The 19214-nt window shown below is 42.1% G+C and overlaps 1 protein-coding gene across 4 annotated transcripts in view; it reads right to left on the bottom strand.

Moving 5' to 3' along the window:
• M6PR (mannose-6-phosphate receptor, cation dependent) overlaps positions 1-19214 on the bottom strand; it is a 49463-nt gene that overhangs the window by 16349 nt on the left and 13900 nt on the right. The window contains exon 2 of one of the 4 annotated variants that reach the window (XM_039366597.1): positions 10339-17423. The exons of 2 other annotated variants lie outside the window; for them this stretch is intronic. In XM_039366597.1, the coding sequence (XP_039222531.1) occupies positions 11593-12810 (1218 nt within the window). In that variant the 5' untranslated portion in view covers positions 12811-17423 and the 3' untranslated portion in view covers positions 10339-11592. Of the gene's footprint in view, positions 1-10338; positions 17424-19214 lie in introns of those variants that run through there. One more of the 4 variants, XM_039366600.1, reaches the window with a different exon arrangement.

The following is a 19214-nucleotide window of genomic DNA, read 5'->3' as shown; positions in this document are numbered from 1 at the left end:
TCATTTCTTTAATAAACCTTCTAAGTCGCACAACAAACAACTTACTAGATAGAGTAATTACATTGTTTAACATCTGCTTCAATTACTACTTCTTCCTTATGAAGCTTTTTAATATTTTCAATTTTTCAAAAAATTATTTAGATGGTACCAAAAGTGGATTTATAAATAAAAGACCAAGAGAATGCCTTGGAAAAAGGATGCTTTACTGGATATACAAAAGAAACTGAGGTTTAAAATCAAAAAGAAAATAAAAATGACAAATGAAGAGCATGACCTGGATAATTTTTTTAATTTAATTCACTAAAAAGGCCTATTAAAGCTTTGAAGAAATTTGTGCAATGGAACAAAGAATTGGAGAGAAAGCAAATCCTATGACAATATGAGAATGATATTAAAGATTAAAATTATTAGAAATAAAAGAAAGGAATATAAAGTTATATAACATAAATAGCTCCTCTCTGAGGGAGATGGGCAATAAAGAAATATGAAATCTAAATAAATAAATATTTGATCCAGATAGTTTAAAACAAAATATGTTACTTGGCAATGTTTTTTGCTTGCATATGGACTGAACAGTTGATGCTTTACGGATGTCTATAGATAAGGCATTTTACAGAGATGGGCTGTCGGTTCTATAATATAAAAAACTAGAAGGATTAGTGAACCACTGTTGAAGAAAACGAATGAAATTCAAATAACAAAAACAATAACAAAGACTTGAAAAGAAGCATATACAATATTAATGCACAAAGAACAATTCAAAAAATCTCAATCATATAAGACCAATGTCTTTACTGAATGTCAGTTTTAAGATATTTATTACTACAGGTTGTCTTCAGGTTATAACTACTCATTCAGCAACCAGTGAGAGTTACGATGACACTGAACAATTAGGACTTATGGCTGATCCTTGAAGTTGCAACTGTCACAGCACTCCAGTCACATGATTAGAATTTGAGTGCTTGGCACTTGATCACTATTTGCTTTCTTACAAGCAGTCAACGGGGAAGACAGCATTGACTCTACTCTCAAGAAACCCACAGGCCATAGTACCTACCCCCACTTGCACCATATTATAGCACCCACCCACTTACCTCTCCCCCCTATCTATGCTCTTTTGGCTGTATTATACAGCAGAGGGCTATACAGTACCAGTCTGTGGCCTGTTAGGAACCAGCCTGCATAACTGAAGGTAAGCAGTAGGCAAGTGAGAAAAGCTTCACCTGTATTTGCAGCTGTTCCCCAGCTTCACAGCTTCAGCTCCATCTCAGATCATCAGGCAATAGATTCTCATAGGAACGTGAACCCTACTGTAAACTGTGCATGAGTGGAATCTAGGTTGCTTTCTTCTCTCCCCACTCCTGATCCATGGAAAAATTGTCCTCTATCTTGCCCCTGCTTCCCTGCCCTGGCCACCAGTAGGCCTGTCCCACTTCAACAGTCTCAGGCCACTGCCAGCTGGGAGTCATTCACGCATGCTCACTGCTATTTCCTCTCCAGTCTCATCTGCTTTAGCAGTCTGGGTAGGTGTAACAAGGCAAAGACAATAAAGTCAGCTGGGAGAGGCAGAGAATGGCAGTGACGGAATACAGCAGCATCTTCATCTTGCCCTGCTATGAAAGATGGCCAAAAGGGCAAAGATGGGGGGAAATAGGCAAGTGCAAGGAGTTCAAAGAGACAGTTTGTGCAGGTCAGAGGAATGTGACCATGAATTGCAACAATCATAAATGTGGGTTGGCTGCCAAGCACCCAAATTTAGATACATAACTAGGGATACTGCAATATGCAACTTTGAGGACTTGTAAGAGCATTTGTTCAGTGTCACTGTAAATGGTTGCAGAACAAATAGTCAATCAATCTGTTTATTACAGCCATAATGCCATACATAATCAAAATATAACAACAGTGACAATTTTACTTCCATATTTACAGAATATAAAACCATCAAACAATCAATGTAATATAATCTGAAATTCTCAAAATAAAACATTATATTAAAATTTTTCAGACCTTAATAATGGTGCGACGTATTGTGCAAATGGTGGCACAAAATTGGGCAACCTGAATTGATATTTTCGGATCCTTATCCGAAAGTATAGATAAAATTCATATCCCCTACCAGGAATATATCAGATATATAAGAATCTGTCTAGAGTCTTTATATAAAGAACAATGAAGCAGCATATGGCTTAAAGTTTCTATAGAGTCATCCCCACAGGGACACAACTGAAGGTGCATAGGAATGCCCTTAAACCATCCAAAAAGGACTGCTGAGAGCAACACATCCAGCCTGGCTAAGGTGAAAGCTTTACGAAATTTCAAAATTGTAATGGAAAATAGATAAGAAGCTGGGAAGAATCCTTCTGGAAGCAAGTGACAAATATTGGAATGTGCCACCTTACTTAAGTTTGTTTGGAGATCAATATCCCAGATATGTTGTTTCAAGGCAGTTCTAGCATTATCAACTCCTAATGAATACAGACTTTCCATAGTGAAGCCCAGCGATTTAATTTTATCTAGTGCTTTTTTCCCCACAACGATTTAAAATGATCTATAAATACTAACGGGGCTAACCCTACAGGCATCAAAATTAACTTTAGCCAAAAGGTAAGAAGAAGGAACCATGCTCTAGCTTCCAATGAAACTAAACCTATTTCCACCCATAGGATGGCATTTTTAATACTTTTAGGTACCATCAGTATGGCTCTAATAAACTTATTTTGAATAATTTCAATAGCATTAAGCTTTGCAAGTGAACATATTTACAAGCCATAGAGCTGAGGGACTGCCTTAGCTTGGAAAACCTTACAAGCTGCTGGGATGTAGTAAGCTCCTTTAGAATGATAAAATTTTATGATAGCTGATGAGGTGCGCTGTGCAACACTTGCCCGATAAGAAAGTGAGTATGCCAGGATAGGGAGGCATGGAACTGCACTCCCAAGATATTTATAGGTACACACCTGTTCAACTGGAGTCCCATCAATTTGCCATTTATGGATCTTATGATGGTAAGAGGCAAATACTAAAACTTTAGGTTTTTTTCATAATTTATTAATAATTTGTATTCTATGCAAAATAAAGCTAGTGCCCTAAGTGCTTTTCTCATTCCCACCAGAGAAGTGGACAAAATAACTATATCATCAGCATACAATAGTGCTGGAATTGCACGATCAGCCAAGATAGGTGGATGATGGGCTGGATCAGCAAGCATTTGCATTATTGAATTTAGGTACAAATTAAAAAGTAGTGGAACTAATATGCAACCTTGCCTTACACCTCTATAAGTTGGAACTACTTTAGATAAATGTCCCCAGGTGGAACATCTGATTTTTAGAGAGATATTTGAATAGAGTAACTGAATGAGAACCAACAGCCTTTTATCAATCGTGGAATGTCTTAGACTATACCACAATCTCTCCCTTGGTATTAGATCAAAAGCTGACTTAAAATCAACAAAAGTTGCATAAAGAGAACCATGAGAGGGGGTAGAATATTTTTCAGCCAAATGGTGCAGAATTAGACAATGATCAAGAGTTCAACGTTCCTCCCTAAATCCGGCCTGTTCTTCAGCAATAATATTTTCATTTTGTACCCAATCCACTAACTTTGTATATAAAAATCTGGCATAGTTTATTTATTGTATTTAATAAACTAATAGGCCTATAGTTTACAGGGTCACGTCTACTTCCTTTATTTTTGTATATCTGTACTACAATGGCCTGATTCCAATCAGATGGAAAATGTCCTATGTTATTAATAAGAGTGAATAGGATGGCTAAAACTGGGGCCCACCAATCTTTATTTTCCCTTATTTATTCCGGGGGGATAAAATCCCCTCTGGATGCTTTACCTGATTTCAACTGGGCAATAAGCTCTTTGACCTCAGCTATGGATACTGGAGGCCAATCCAGGAGGTCATTACAAGGGGGGATCACTTCTGAAATTACAGCAGGAATCCGCTTAAAGATGTTTTTAAAATGATCCTCCCATTTGTCAGCAGATATTTGTGAAATAGGACCAAAACTTCTATTTGTAAAAGACTGATTTATTAAATGCCAGAACAAAGTAGAATTTTTGAGCTTTGCTGCTGAAATTAGATTACCCCAATTTTCTCTTATAGCCTGGTGTTTCTTTATCTTTAAGAGATATTTATTAAAAAAAAATTGTGGTCTTGAGTAATTTAGAAGCGTTCGCTGAATTTTCCTGGCGAAAGGAAATTATTGCATTTAAGAGAGCTTTTTTTGCTTTAATGCAATCACTATCATATCAAGATTTAGATCTTTTGGGCACATGCGCACAATAAGCTGTTGTAACTCTTGTCAGGGGGGTTTGGAGATTAGTGGTAATTGATTGATACAACGAAAATGCTTGTTCATATGAATCAGATGAGCAAATTTGAACATGCATATGAAGCATGGGCTCTGAGGTCAATATTTCAACCATAGTTTTGGCCAGTTCTTGAGACCATTTAATTTATACTTGCCCCTTTATTGTAATATCGATGGGGCAATGTTCCACTTCTAATAATCCAAAATTTATCTTAGCCTTAAATAGTCAGATTAATGGAAAGTAGTCACTATCAAGGCGCATTCCAATATAAAAGTAAACTATATTCTGTACAAAGTTCCAAGAGATCATAATAAAATCCACTACACTGGCTCCTTTAGGACGCCAGAATGTGAACTCTCCATTTAAATCACCCCTGACAGAGCCATTAAGTAAGACCAAATTTAAACTATCCACAAATTGAGCCAGACGAAATCCTGCAGTATTACATTTTTGATCTTTAGATTGTCTGGCTGCTATGTGGCCTACATCAAGTTTAGCCACTTAAAATAAGTTTGTAGGGAAGCATCAGATTTGCCAATGCATGCATTAAAATCGCCAGCTATTATTATAATTGAGTCTGGGTAATGCCACGATAGCAAATTTACATAGGCATCAAACTGATCCCACAATTTGTTTATTTCCCTATGCCCACAAAATGGAGGAAAATAGGCATTAACTAATAATACAGTGCAAGATTTGAATCTAAGTAAAAGGGCTAACGCCCTATTTGAGCAAGACTCAAGCATAGATACTGAAACACTGAGTTTAACAGATACCATAGAACTTAGGCCACCTGATGGTCTGCCCTAAGAATTGCATTCAGAGTAAAGGAAATATAACCAGGTAGAAATGGATCCTCCATAGTCCATGTTTCTTGGAGCAAAAGGATATCAAAAGAAGAAATATATTCCATAAATGAAACATCTGACATCTTGGCTTTCCAGCTTTCCAGGGAAGGATAGGGATACCCCCTTCTGCAGAATGTAGTCATTTGGAATCTGAAAGTGCTACTGGTGAATTAAATATATTCACAAAGTCTTTCTTCTGGAATGAGGCCAAAGCTGGAGTTTCGTCTTGTGTTGCCTGTTGTACCACATCTTGAGTAGGGATATCTACCATGAGTTGGATGGATACTGTTTTCAGAGGCAATGAATTTTCACCAACTGATGGTTATGTCTCTGCCAACTGTATAGTCATAACCTGATAACAGGGCAAAGAAGGCTGTAATTCTGTCAATGAAGTTGGTGATAGCAGTGAAACACAGGTAGCAAAATGTGAGTCACTGGCAAGCAAGGAACTCATCTTTTCAGGAGGGGTATCCATTGGCTCTATACAGTTCAGCCCCAATAGTTTTCCCTTATCTGAGATACAGTTTAAAGCTGCATGCCTAGTACTATCTATCTGCTTATAAATTGACGCCTGTGGTTGAGGATCTTGATATATTACTATCTCATTTGATGCTACCGATCCCAGTTCAGCATCACTCAAAAATCTCATTGATGCAGTTCCCTATAGTTAATTTGGAAATGGGTATTTGTTTCACTTCCAGAGCAACAAAGAAGATTTCACTCATATTTTCTAGATGGTCCTGATGTAAATTTGAGTGGGAAGGCATCACATCATTATCTGTTGAAACTTGTTGAGTAACTTTTGTGGTAATCCTGCTTCCCCAGTTATGCATATTAGCTTTCTTTGCAGGTCTTGGAGTCTAGTCATTATGACCTCCTGCTCAATCCTGGGAAGAACCTTAAAAGTATTAATAAGGCTATTTTCTTCATCGCAATGAGTAAATTCTAATTTTCTAACAGAGTTATTTTCATCACAGTTCTTAGATTTGGTACTTTCTAAGCAGATCAAGTTAGAGCTTTCTAACTTGGAATAGGGAGGAAGCAGACAACACAAACCACAACAATGGAACCAAGTCCAGCTAGGCAAAGATCTCTGGAAGAGGAGACACAAAGAGATAGAGCGAATTCATTTAGAGATTTGCAACTAATGCTTCAATCAATGCAAGAGGTAATGTGCAAAAATCAGGAAGACCTAAAAAAAGAAATAGGGAAAGTAAGAAGCGACATAGGGGAACTTAAGGAAAAGATGAAGTCAATGGATGGGAAATTTGAGTGTTTTCAGCAACAGATTATGAAAAATGAACAAAAGTTACTGGAAATGGAAGAAAGAATGGGAAAAGAAGAACAGAGAGTAGATGAAATGAACGAGAGGTTAATCCAGGCTAACAGAGAATTGGAATCAACAGTTATTTCCCTTGAATTAGAGAAGGCTGCCCATTATCTACAGTTCCAAAACATCAGAGAGACGAAAGGTGAAGATTTACCAGCGATGATGATAGATATACTGGCGGGGGCTTTAGGCACCAGTAAAGAAGAGATGGCGAATGAGATAGATGAGACTTATAGAATCCATACGAATTATGTGAGATGGCATAATCTCCCTAGAGAAGTCCACATTAGATTTGTTAAGAAATCTATTAGAGATGAAATATTATTTAGGACTAGAGATGACCCATTGGAATACTGAGGCAGACAACTAATTGTACTTAAGCAAGTACCTAGAAGGGTGAGAGATTTGAGAAGACCCTACTGACAAATAACCTCTAAATTGATAAGAAAAAAATATTAATTTCTGATGGCTGGCACCGGAAGGGATTACGGTCGTGTGGCAGGAAAAGAGGCTTCGACTAGATACAATAGATAAAGCAGAGGAATTTTACAGACAAATTTTGGCAGTGAGGAGGAGTTAGTGGAAAGAGAGGCAAGAGAGGAAGGTGAGATACTAGCACAGGCCATAGAAGAAAAGGAATCACAAACTAAAGGCAGGGGAGCTGGGAAAGGAGAGAATATGGAAAATGGAAAAGATAATGGAAAATACGATGAGGATAGACTCAAAGAAGTTAAAGAGGCTAGATCGACAAGACTGTTAGTGGAAAGAAAAATGGAACCACAAGTTAAAGAGTCTAGACCAACAATAATAACAAGATCTAAATATAGATAAAGAGGTAAAAGAAAGTGCTGAGATTTTATCCCTGAATGTTAATGGTCTCAACTCCCCATTAAAAAGGATGTTTTTAAAAATAAACTTAATAAGATGAATTTGTATATAATAATTTTACAAGAAGTTTATATAAAAAAAACACCAACACCTACTAAATCGCCCCAAATTGGGGAATATGTTTGCAGCACTTTCACAACAAAAAAAGGAGTTGTAGCATATATCAAAGAGGGAATTCCGGCAAATCAAATTTATAAAGATGAAGATGGTAGAATTCTAATAATAGAAGTAATATTGAATAAAATAAAAATAGCCCTCGTAGGAATTTATGCCCCGAATGAAGGGCAGAAACAATTCTATAAAAGATTACATAGTATTATTAGTGAGTTTGAATATGACAACATCTGTATAATGGGAGACTTCAATGCAATTGTGGATAGACACCTAGATTATAAAAGTGATAAGATTAGAAAAGGAACTAGAAGAACACTTCCCAGTACCATCCTTAAAATGGCGGAGGAGTTTAATATTCAGGACATTTGGAGGGAGAGGAATACAGGGAAAAAGCAGTATACTTATTATTCGGGGCGACATCTATCATGGTCCAGAATCAATATGGCGTGGTTGTCAGTAGATTTAAATTCGGAAGTGAAAGATATTACAATTGATGCGAACTCTTGGGCGGATCACAACCCAATCAGAATTAGATGGAGAGGGCAAAAGAAAAAAAGGAGATGGACCATGAAAACAGCAATTTTAAAACATAAAGAATTCAAATTGAAATTGGATCAAATGGGTCTGTTTTTTCAGATAAATAAAAAGGAAGACACAAATTGCCAAAACGTATGGGACACAGCCAAAGCTTACATGAGAGATGTTGCAATTGCTTATATGGCCAGAGAAAATAAAATTAAACTACAGTGACAAGGAAATTTAGAAGAAGAACTTAACAGGGCCAAGGAAAATCTACAAAATGAACCACAAAGATGTGACCTGAAACAACAAATACACCTAATTAAGCACAAGATGAACACTAGCGAAAAGGAAGAATTGGGGCAGCAAATAAAATGTACAAAGCAAAACTTTTTTGAAAACGCCAATAAACCAGGGAGATGGCTGGCTTACAGAATAAAGAAACATAATGATAAAAAGAGTATTAGTAAATTATACAATGAAGAAGGCGATATGGTATATCAGAATGAAGGGAAGAAAATGGTGGTCTATCAGTTCTATAAGAAATTACATAAAGATGAATGGAAAAATAATGATGATATACTAAAATATCTGCGAATATCTGACCTACCGAAACTTTCAGAAGAGATTAAAAATATGTTGAACAAAGAGATAACACCCCTGGAACTATCAGAGGCAATTAAGAAACAAAAAAACAACAAAGCATCAGGGCCAGATGGTTTACCAGCAGAAATATATAAAATTTTGCAAGAATCTTTAAGTCCAATATTAATAGAACTATTCAATGAGGTCCTAAAATATGCAAAAATACCGACTTCATGGGAAGAAGCAATTCTCACACTGATTCCCAAGGAAAACTCAGATTCGGCATTTATTAAAAATTATTAGCCTATTTCATTATTAAATTCGGATTATAAAATTTTTATGGCCATAATGGCTAAAACACTTGAAAGATTCCTAGTATAATTTATACATACAGATCAAAATGGCTTTTTACCCAAAAGATATATAAGAAATGTTAGGATTGTATTGGATGCATTTGTTGGAATATTCATGTCAGAATCCAATTATATTTCATCTCTAGTTATCAACTATAGAAAACACCATTTCTGCCTTCTCTGGATTTTGTCATACGATGAAGGGAAGGGGATGAACAATGGGGGTTTATGGCCCTCACTTCCTTCGGTACACTTCAAAGGAACTGGATGTGGATATCACCAAAAGGACTAACCATAACAATGGGGCTATTACCTTCATGTAGTTCTCTCTGAAGTCTCCAGCCAGCCAGCAGTAAGGAAAAGGGGGTGGGAGTGTAATGCCTGAGACTGTCGCTGGAAGAAGGGGGTGATTGGGTGGGGCTACTGGGGAACCCCTTAAAACCTTGAATGGGAGAGCTTGGACCCCAAGTCCTGTCTAGAACGCCTGCAATCATTTTCTCTTAATAAAGGATACCTGTTGGAAGAACTATTCCAAGAGTTCTGTCTTCTTAAGATGCAAAGTGGGGTGGGTCCTTACATTAGACAAGACTTGCAACATTAATCCACCTGAAAGGGAGACCCTGCCGGGGGATTTTGCAAAAGATTACCATGTCAGACAATGGAGCAGGAAAGGGGGAAAACTCCCCGGAAAGAGAGCCGCTGCCCCCACTGGAACCTTGCCAGATGTCGGGATCCGAGAGGTCAGATTCCTCAGGAGAAGAAGTGATGGAGACACAGGACCACAAGCCTCGTTGGTCAATGGGCGTTGGAAAGAAAAGCGAGTGGGGAAAGAAATCAAGAAAGGTGACCCTGAGACAGGGGGCCAAGCAATCAGAATGGAAGCAGGAGATGGAGAAATCCCTGCACGCAAGTGGAAAGGAAGAAAGCTGGGCACCGTACTCTGACTAGATCATAGAGAAAGCTATTGACCTGATGAAGAGAACTCTCATCTCCCGAGGAGAGGAGAATCCTGAGCGCTATGGCTGTCCCAGCTCCTGGAGCCGCAAAGGGAGAGACATCGAGGGGGAAGTGGAACCTGCAGCCCCGGGGACATCTGCTGATCCAGTAGTCCCCACCCCCTGCCAAACCACAGATGGCGATCTGGACGGAAGACACTACCACCAACAACAGAGGAACTGATCCATTCCAAGACGTCTGCCATTGGAAGTGAAATTCAAAGGGGAGCCAACACGCTTGGGGTTTTTCCTAACCCAAGTCCTCAGCTATATGGAGGAATACGGGCGGGACATCCCCAGCGACAAAGCCCGCATCCGGATCATGCAATCTGCCCTGGACGGACCGGCTGCAGATTTGGGTGGTGAACTTGCACGACTCCAATGCCCCAGAGCTCAACGACTTCAACCATTTCATGTCCTCTCTGAGAAGGCAATTTGAAGACCCTGTGGCTGATCGCAAAGCCCACAAAAGGATAAAAACGATAAGGCAAGGAAAACGCCCATTGGCTGAATATACGCAAGAATTCCAGGCCATTGCCAGCAAACTGAACTGGCCAGAAGACATCCTCCTTAGCCATTTCAAAGACGGACTAAATTATGACCTATATGACGCTTGCCTGCCCTGAGGGGACACACACCAACTTGAGGAATGGTACGTCTTGGCAGAGGAAGCAGAGATCGACATATTAAAGAGGCACCGCCAAGGAAAACAATGGAGCCACTCCCCACCTGAGTTGGCACATGAACCACTGAAACCATTGGCTACAGCCAAGAAGCAAATGGGGTGTTTCAAGTGCGGAAGAGAAGGGCATCGAGCTGTAGAATGCAGCTCCAAAACCCCCCAGCACAACCCAGACAGATCCCCGATCAGCAAATCCAGAAAGTCTTCAGCTAAGCCAAAAGAAACTGCCATGAGAATGATGGAAATTAACCCTTTTGATGGAACTGTTGAAGACCCCCCAGTCCCTCCCCGTGATTTATCCATAGTTCAACTGGTACCTTGAGTACCCACCCTTCCCTGATATAGATCACCTCCACGTGTGGGTTCAGGTTTCAATTTCAGACTGGCTAATCGAAACCAATCTGTAACTGATTGAGTAGAGGAGGAACCCATGTGCGACCATGAGGTTGGTTCTGGTCCTGGCACCCATCTCTGCCATGAGGGCGCATCCTGGTATCCCCCTTCTCCAAATTGCTCCCGTAAAAGGTCCATAACAATTTGGCCAGGGGCTGTGGTGTAACTCCAGTCCTCCTCATCCTCATCCGTCAGGGGTCGCTCCCGCCACTGGGTTATCATCCGACCATCTTCCCCTGGTCCAACTCCGCATCCCTCTGTCATACCTGTTACTATAGGACTTTGCCACCATTCTCCGGCCAGGGTATTCCCCCGATGCCATACCTTGGGACCCTTGTACCTTAGCAGGAGGGTTTAATGAGCTTGCTTCCCTCACCTTAGGATGTACCGACAGTTGTTCAACAACAGGAGCTTCTGTCCCTTCCTCCTTTTCTTTTATAGTCCCCTGGTCAGCTTCAGCAGGGACAACGTCCTGTACACCTTCTGCCATATTGCAAAGAAATTAAACTATTCTACTCCCCCCTAGTCCAGTAACCCAACAAGGCGGATACAAAACTCAGGTTAGGCGCAGAAAACACAACTGACTGAACCCAAAAGGGAAAAACCCATACGAGAGGCATAAAGGGGGGGGATCAAAGGGTTTGCGTACCAATCGAGGGCCTTCCATATCTGTTTCCCTCACCCATGATGCCTCTGATAGTGGATATCCCTTCCATAACACGAGGTATTGCAATCGACCTCGTCTATACCTTGAATCGAGTAATTTCTCAATTTCGTAATGACCTCCCCCAACTTGACCTGGGGGTTGAGGTACCTGCCTAAATGATGGCTTCGTTACCGGTTTTAGTAGTCTACTGTGGAAAACTGGGTACACTCCACCAAGGGTGCGGGGTAGTTTCAGTTTCACTGTCACGGAGTTAATCACCCATTCTATTTTAAAAGGCCCGATATATTTTGGCCCTAGCTTTTTGCACAGCCTGCGTAATTTTAAATATTTGGCGGATAGGTATACTTCTTCGCCAACCTGAAAGGGTTTCTGTGGACTCCTCTTTTTGTCAGCCTGTCTTTTTGCTGCTACTTCAGCTTTTTGTAAGGCCTTCTTAACTACTTTCCACACATTGTTAATTTGATTTATCCAATCGCTCGGTTGTTGCGATCCCGTATCCCCTCGATGTAATTCAGGGATAGGGACAAAGTCTATCCTGTTTACCACTCGAAATGGAGTAAATCCTGTACTACTGTGGAGGGTGTTATTATAAGCCACCTCCGCAAGTGGTAGAAGTTCAGCCCAATTTGTCTGCTGATAGTTGACATAACATCTGAGATATCGTTCAATCATTGCATTGGCACGTTCAGCCCCTCCGTTCGTTCTGGGGTGGAATGCGGAACTTAGTCCTTGAGACGATCCAATGGATTTGATCAAACTTCTCCAGAAATGGGAAGTGAATTGTACTCCCCGATCCGAAATGATGCGGCGAGGTACTCCATGTAGTCGATAGATGTGGGTCACAAAGAGTTTTGCTAAATGCCTTGCAGATGGTAATCCTTTGCAGGGAATAAAATGTGCCTGCTTTGAAAACAGGTCTATTACCGTCCGTATCACCGTATTCCCATGGCTGGTTGGTAGATCAACTATAAAGTCCATACCAATCTCTTCCCAAGGATGGTTCGGGTCAGACACTTGTTGTAACAGGCCTGATGGTTTTCCCACTCGTGGTTTTGTCATTGCACACATGGAACATTCTCGAAAGTACTTATCTATATCCTTTTTCATACCTGGCCACCAAAACTGTCGTTTGAGTAAATGTAGGGTTTTTAGAAACCCAAAATGCCCAGCTGCTTTTACATCGTGATCCCGGCTAAGCACTTCTAATCGTAGGGATTGAGGAACATATAATTTCCCCCCTTTTCAAGCTAGCCCATCTTTCATAGTGAGAGTTTGGGTATGACTTATCAACCATGGATCAACCATAAGGCCACCTTGTAGAGTTTGTACCAAGTCTTCTACAGATCGTACCATCGGATTGCCCAGTTGGAGGTATGAGGGCCTGAACCACTTCCTCCCGCTCACTACTGTACTGGGGTTTTCTAGATAGTGCATCCGCAAGAAAAAATTTCCCCCCCGGAACATACTGTAATTGGAACTAGAATTGTTGAAAATATAGCACCCACCTTACGTGTTTTGGAGCTAGTTGTCTGGGCATTTGTAGTGCTTCTAGATTTTTGTGGTCAGTCCATACTTCGAAAACTTCTTTTGCTCCTTCTAAAAAATGGTGCCATGTGGCCAATGCCCATCTTACTGCATATGCCTCCTTCTCCCAAACAGCCCACCTATGTTCAGTATTGGTTAATTTGCGAGAAGTGAATGCACAAGCTTGTAATTTTCCTTGTTCATTCTTTTGTAACAGCACTGCTCCTACTGCCACATCGCTTGCATCTGTTTGTACCACAAAAGGTTCATCAAGATTGGGATGTCGTAAGATTGGTTCTCTAGAAAATAAGAACTTTAATGTCTCAGATGCTTGTTGGCACTCAAGTGACCAGGGTAAGAGTTGACTTGGTCGAGGGTTACTCCCTGTGGGTTTTGTACGCAGTAACTCTGTTAATGGCAACGCCACTTTGGCGAAAGATGGAAAGAACTGCCTGTAGAAGTTCGCAAAGCCTAGGAAACTTTGCAATTGACGATGCGTCTGTGGTGGTTGCCAATCTAACACGGCCTGCACTTTTGTCAGATCCATTTCTATCCCTCCTCCCGATATTCTATATCCTAAATAGTCCAATTTACTTTGATGAAATGCACACTTCGATAGCTTAACGTATAGTTGGGCATCGAGGAGTTTCCGTAGCACCTTACAGACTAATTGCACATGATCTTCCTTATCTTCTGAATATATAAGAATATCATCAAGGTATACCAGAACTCCTTGATATAAATATTCATGCAACACTTCATTTATCAGCTGCATGAAGTCAGCAGGAGCCCCCTGTAACCCAAATGGCATTACCCTATATTGATAGCTTCCTAATGGGTTGTTGAATGCTGTCTTCCATTCGTCTCCTTCCTTTATACGTATTCTATAATATACTTCTCGTAAATCCAATTTCGTAAAAATTTTGCCTTTTGACAAATGGGCCAACAGATCTTTCATAAGTGGAAGGGGATATAGGTTTTCTACACAGACTCCATTTAGGCCCTGAAAGTCCACACACAACCGTAAACCCCCCTTTTTTCTCTTTAAACAAGATAGGGGCCGCAACCCGCGACCGGGCAGGTTGGATAAAACCTCTTGCTAGATTTCTGTCAATATATCTCCTTAATTCTGCCATCTTGTTTTGAGTCATTGTGAGGTTTCGGGAGGGTTGCCCCTGCTTCTATATCGATGGCACAATCAGTTGAATGGTGTGGTGGTAATACGTCACATTCCTGTTCACTGAATACATCTGCAAGGTAGATATACTCCAAAGGAAAATCAACCTTCCCCTCGTCACCGGTTACCTGTGTACGGGTTATTTCCTCTCCTCTTTTCACCTGTTCATGGTGAGGTGGTTGAGGACCTATACCAATACACGTTCTCCGACACCCTCCTCTCCACCAAATGGTTGGCCCCCATTTGTCCAACCAAGCTAAGCCTAATATTACATTTTCTGTCATGGACGGAACTACTATAAACCTTATTATTTCCCAATGTTCCCCTAATTCTAACGGCACAGGTTCAGTGATATAGGTGGCAGGCAACCCACCTAACAAGGATCCATCTACCTGTTCAAAGCGTACCGGTGTTTGTAAGGGCCTTATTCTAATACCTGTGTGACGTACTAAATGTTCACCAATGAGACACCTAGTACATCCAGTAGGGCGTTACACTGTGTTCGTTTCCCTGAATATGTACTGGTGATTATGATAGGGAGGTTAAACAGATGAATGGGTTCGCTTACCATGGGATCTTCTGATGTCTTTATATCCTCATGGTATATGGTCAATGGGGGTTCCATTCCGCCGATCCCTTCATCAATAGCCAACCTCTCCCCTCGGAATTTTGAACTGTCGACATGTTGTTGTACTGCCCTCGTTCTTTCAGGGAATTTCCTAGGTAGTTTCTTTTCTGCCACGTCTATCCTTCCCTTAGGAAGTGGCTCCCTGCACTCTACAGCACGATGGCCCGGCAGGTTGCATCGGAAACAACAAAACGTTGAACAAGATGATCCGTCAGGTGGGTTGGATACTGGACCTAATTGCCAAAACTGTACTGGATTTCTACGTGATCCTAGCTGGTTATCACTTCTTGGACGAAACTCTTGCAAGCCCGTGTCCAAGTCCGTGACCACTCGAAAACATTGTTGTAGTTTTCCTGGAATTCCCCAATATACACATGCTTGTCTTAAATCTTTATCTAGTCCTGCCTGGAACTGGTGTACCAATAGTCGCTCAGGCCAAGTCCATAATTTGCTAGCTACTCTTCGGAATTCTCTAACATATTCTGCAACTGGCCGACCCCGTTGTTTTATATTCAAAACCTCCCCTTCTGCCTCCGTATTCTAGACAAATCCTCAAAACGAGTTCGAAGGGCCCCTAGGAATGCTCCAACATTAGCTAACTCGCGAGCATGATCAGTATGTAAGTCAGCCACCCACTCCAAAGCTTCTCCCTGTAGGGCTGCTGTTACTGCTCCTACCATGGCCCACTGAGAAGGGTAAAGGTGGCCGTATCTATCCATGTCCTATGGCTTAACTCACAAAAAGGGCTAGTTTATCAGGATTGCCATCAAAGGACACATTCAAAGGTGGAGGACCCCAGACAGAGCCCTGTGGCCATGGTCCGGGACCCCATCCTGCTGCGTGTGAAGGACCTATCGAAAGCCCTACTCCAGACGTAAGGGATTCTGATTCTCTTGAGATTGGAACTCCGGGAGGTGATCTTAACCCCTTGATGGAACTGTTGGACCTCCCCGGTCCCTCCCCGTGATTTATCCATAGTTCAACTGGTACCTTGAGTACCCACCCTTCCCTGATATAGATCACCTCCACATGTGGGTTCGGGTTTCAATTTCGGACTGGCTAATCGAAACCAACCTGTAACTGATTGAGTAGAGGAGGAACCCATTTGCGACCATGAGGTTGGTTCTTGTCCTGGCACCCATCTCTGCCATGAGGGTGCATCCTGGTATCCCCCTTCTCCAAATTGCTCCCGTAAAAGGTCCATGACAGTTTGGCCAGGGGCTGTGGCGTAACTCCAGTCCTCCTCATCCTCATCCGTCAGGCGTCGCTCCTGCCACTGGGTTATCATCCGACCGTCTTCCCCTGGTCCAATTCCGCATCCCTCTGTCATACCTGTTACTATAGGACTTTGCCACCATTCTCCGGCCAGGGTATTCCCCAGATGCTATACCTTGGGACCCTTGTACCTCAGCAGGAGGGTTTGATGAGCTTGCTTCCCTCATCTTAGGACGTATCGATGGTTGTTCAACAACAGGAGCTTCTGTCCCTTCCTCTTTTTCTTTTACAGTCCCCTGGTCAGCTTCAGCAGGGAAAACGTCCTGTACACCTTCTGCCATATTGCAAAGAAATTAACCTATTCCACCCCCCCCCCAGTCCAGTAACCCAACAAGGCGGATACAAAACTCAGACTAGGCGCAGGAAACACAACTGACTGAACCCAAAAGGAAAAAACCCATACGAGAGGCTGGAAGGGGGGGGGGAACAAAGGGCTTGGGTTTTTAGGAGCGCGAACTTTCCTGTCAGCTTCCCTACCGGACTCCACACGAACAAAGCAAAGACGAAAGCTTCTGGGTGAAAGCAGCTCCGGTTTACTTCGAGGAAAAGCGACGACTTGACATAGACAAGCAACAAACAAGCTCTGTGCTATACGAAGTTCGCCCTGGGAGCAACTGCCTCCTAACGCTATAAATATACTTATGTTACTATTCCACCCTATTCAGTTATTAGCCACACCTCCACCACACCCGTGCTCGTTAACCCCCACCCTATCCATCTAGCAACCACACCTTCACCACACCCGTGTTCATTCATTCACAACCCCCTTCCACCCTTCTGGCTTCCAATCAGCGTTTGGCAACTATCATTGAGCACAGCTTTTGCATCTGAGACTTCTATACACGCCTTGCACTAACAAGGTATTCTTCGGGTCACCGCCCATCAGCTGGTTATCGTTTCACCACCGATCAGCTGTTCGGCAGTTTACTTTAGTTCTGCGCAGGCAGACAGTCTCTCTGCGCATGGCATCTCCTGCTTCCTAGACCTGCCCAGCAGCTGTCTCCCCGTTCCGTATATTCGTCGAAGAACGCCGAGTTGCTGTGCTGCTCTTCTTTTGCCATCAGGTCGGTTCCCCCTCTCTTGTGTGTCAAGCCCGGGAGGCTATCCCAAGGGGGGCTGCCAGAATCAAGAATAGAAAAAGCGTCCATGAGAGAGGAAAAGGGACTAACAGAAATACCAGAGGAATACAGAGACCTTGCTGAAGTTTTCAGTGAGGAGAGGGCGGATGAGCTCCCCCCCCCCACTGACCCACAGACTGTGCCATTGAATTCAAGCCTGGGGCAAAACTCCCGAAGCCCAGATTATACTCCATGAGCCCAAAGGAGAAGGAGGAAATAGAAAGATTCATTAAAAAAAACCCTAGAGAGAGGTTTCATTGAGTCAGCCAAGCCTAAAGTGGCTGCCCCAGTCCTCTTTAGAGAGAAAAAGGGTGGCTCTTTACGCTTATGCATAGATTATAGGGCCCTGAATACGATCAGTGAAAGCAACCTATACCCTTTGCCCCTCATGAAAGACATGCTGTCACACCTCTTGAAAGGGAAAATATTTTCTAAACTACACCTAAGGGAAGCTTACTATCGCGTGAGAATTAAGGAAGGGGACGAATGGAAGACCGCATTTAACTGCCCCACGGGGTGCTATCAATTCAAAGTCTTGCCATTTGGATTACAAGGGGGCCCTGCAGTATTTATGCAATTAATCAATGACGTTCTAAGGGAGCACCTGTTTAAGGGGGGTCCTTGTTTACTTGGACGACATTCTTATCTTCACCGAAACAAAAGAGGAACATGTCAACCTCGTCAGAGCGGTTTAAAGAAACTGCGAGCCACCCACCTATATGCCAAACTCTCAAAATGCGAATTTCACCAGGAAAGGATAGACTACCTAGGTTATCGCATATCCCCACAGGGCATTGAAATGGACCCAGAGAAGGTCAGAGCAGTATTAGATTTGGCACCATCCCGCACAAGAAAGCAACTACAAAGTTTCCTGGGCTTTGCAAACTTTTACCGCCAATTCATCCCCTCATTTGCCCAGATAGCCTTGCCCCTCATTAACGTACTAAAAACGAAGGGAGCATCCTCAGTAAAACCTAGCCAGCCACTAACATGGACAATGGAGTGCCAAGCAGCATTTGAGAGACTAAAGAGACTTTTTTCTGCCGAACCAGTACTAAGGCACCCAGACATGGATAAGCCCTTCGTAATACAGGCGGATGCAAGTGATGTGGCAGTGGGGGCTGTTCTACTACAAGAAAATGATAGTAATAGTAATAGTAGTAAAGTTTGAAGGGACTTTGGAGGTCATCTAGTCCAACCCCCTGCTCAGGCAGGAAACCCTGCACCATTTTGGACAAATGGCTGTCCAGTCTCTTGTTAAAAACTTCCAGTGTTGGAGCATTTACTGCTTCTGGAGGCAGGCTGTTCCACTGATTAATTGTTCTCACTGTCAGGAAGTTTCTCCTTAGTTCTAGGTTGCTTCTCTCCTTGATTAGTTTCCACCCGTTGCTTGTCCTGCCTTCAGGTGCTTGGAAAATAGCTTGATTCCCTCTTCTTTATGGCAGCCCCTGAGATATTGGAATACTGCTATCATTCTAGCAACCATTCCTTATATGTTTTAGCCTCCAGTCCCCTAATCATCTTTGTTGCTCTTCTCTGTACTCTTTCTAGAGTCTCAACATCTTTTTTACATCATGGTGAACAAAATTGGATGCAGCAACCATTCCTTATATGTTTTAGCCTCCAGTCCCCTAATCATCTTTGTTGCTCTTCTCTGTACTCTTTCTAGAGTCTCAACATCTTTTTTACACCGTGGTGACCAAAATTGGATGCAGTATTCCAAGTGTGGCCTTACCAAGGCATTGTAGAATGGTATTAATACTTCACGTGATCTTGATTCTATCCCTCT

The sequence above is a fragment of the Crotalus tigris genome, unplaced genomic scaffold (genome assembly GCF_016545835.1).
Source record: "Crotalus tigris isolate CLP2741 ecotype Arizona unplaced genomic scaffold, ASM1654583v1 scf7180000020347.5012614909:4044961, whole genome shotgun sequence".
Taxonomy (NCBI): Eukaryota; Metazoa; Chordata; class Lepidosauria; order Squamata; family Viperidae; genus Crotalus; species Crotalus tigris.
Note: the sequence above shows the minus strand (reverse complement) of the source record. Positions and strands in the feature narration are given on the sequence as shown.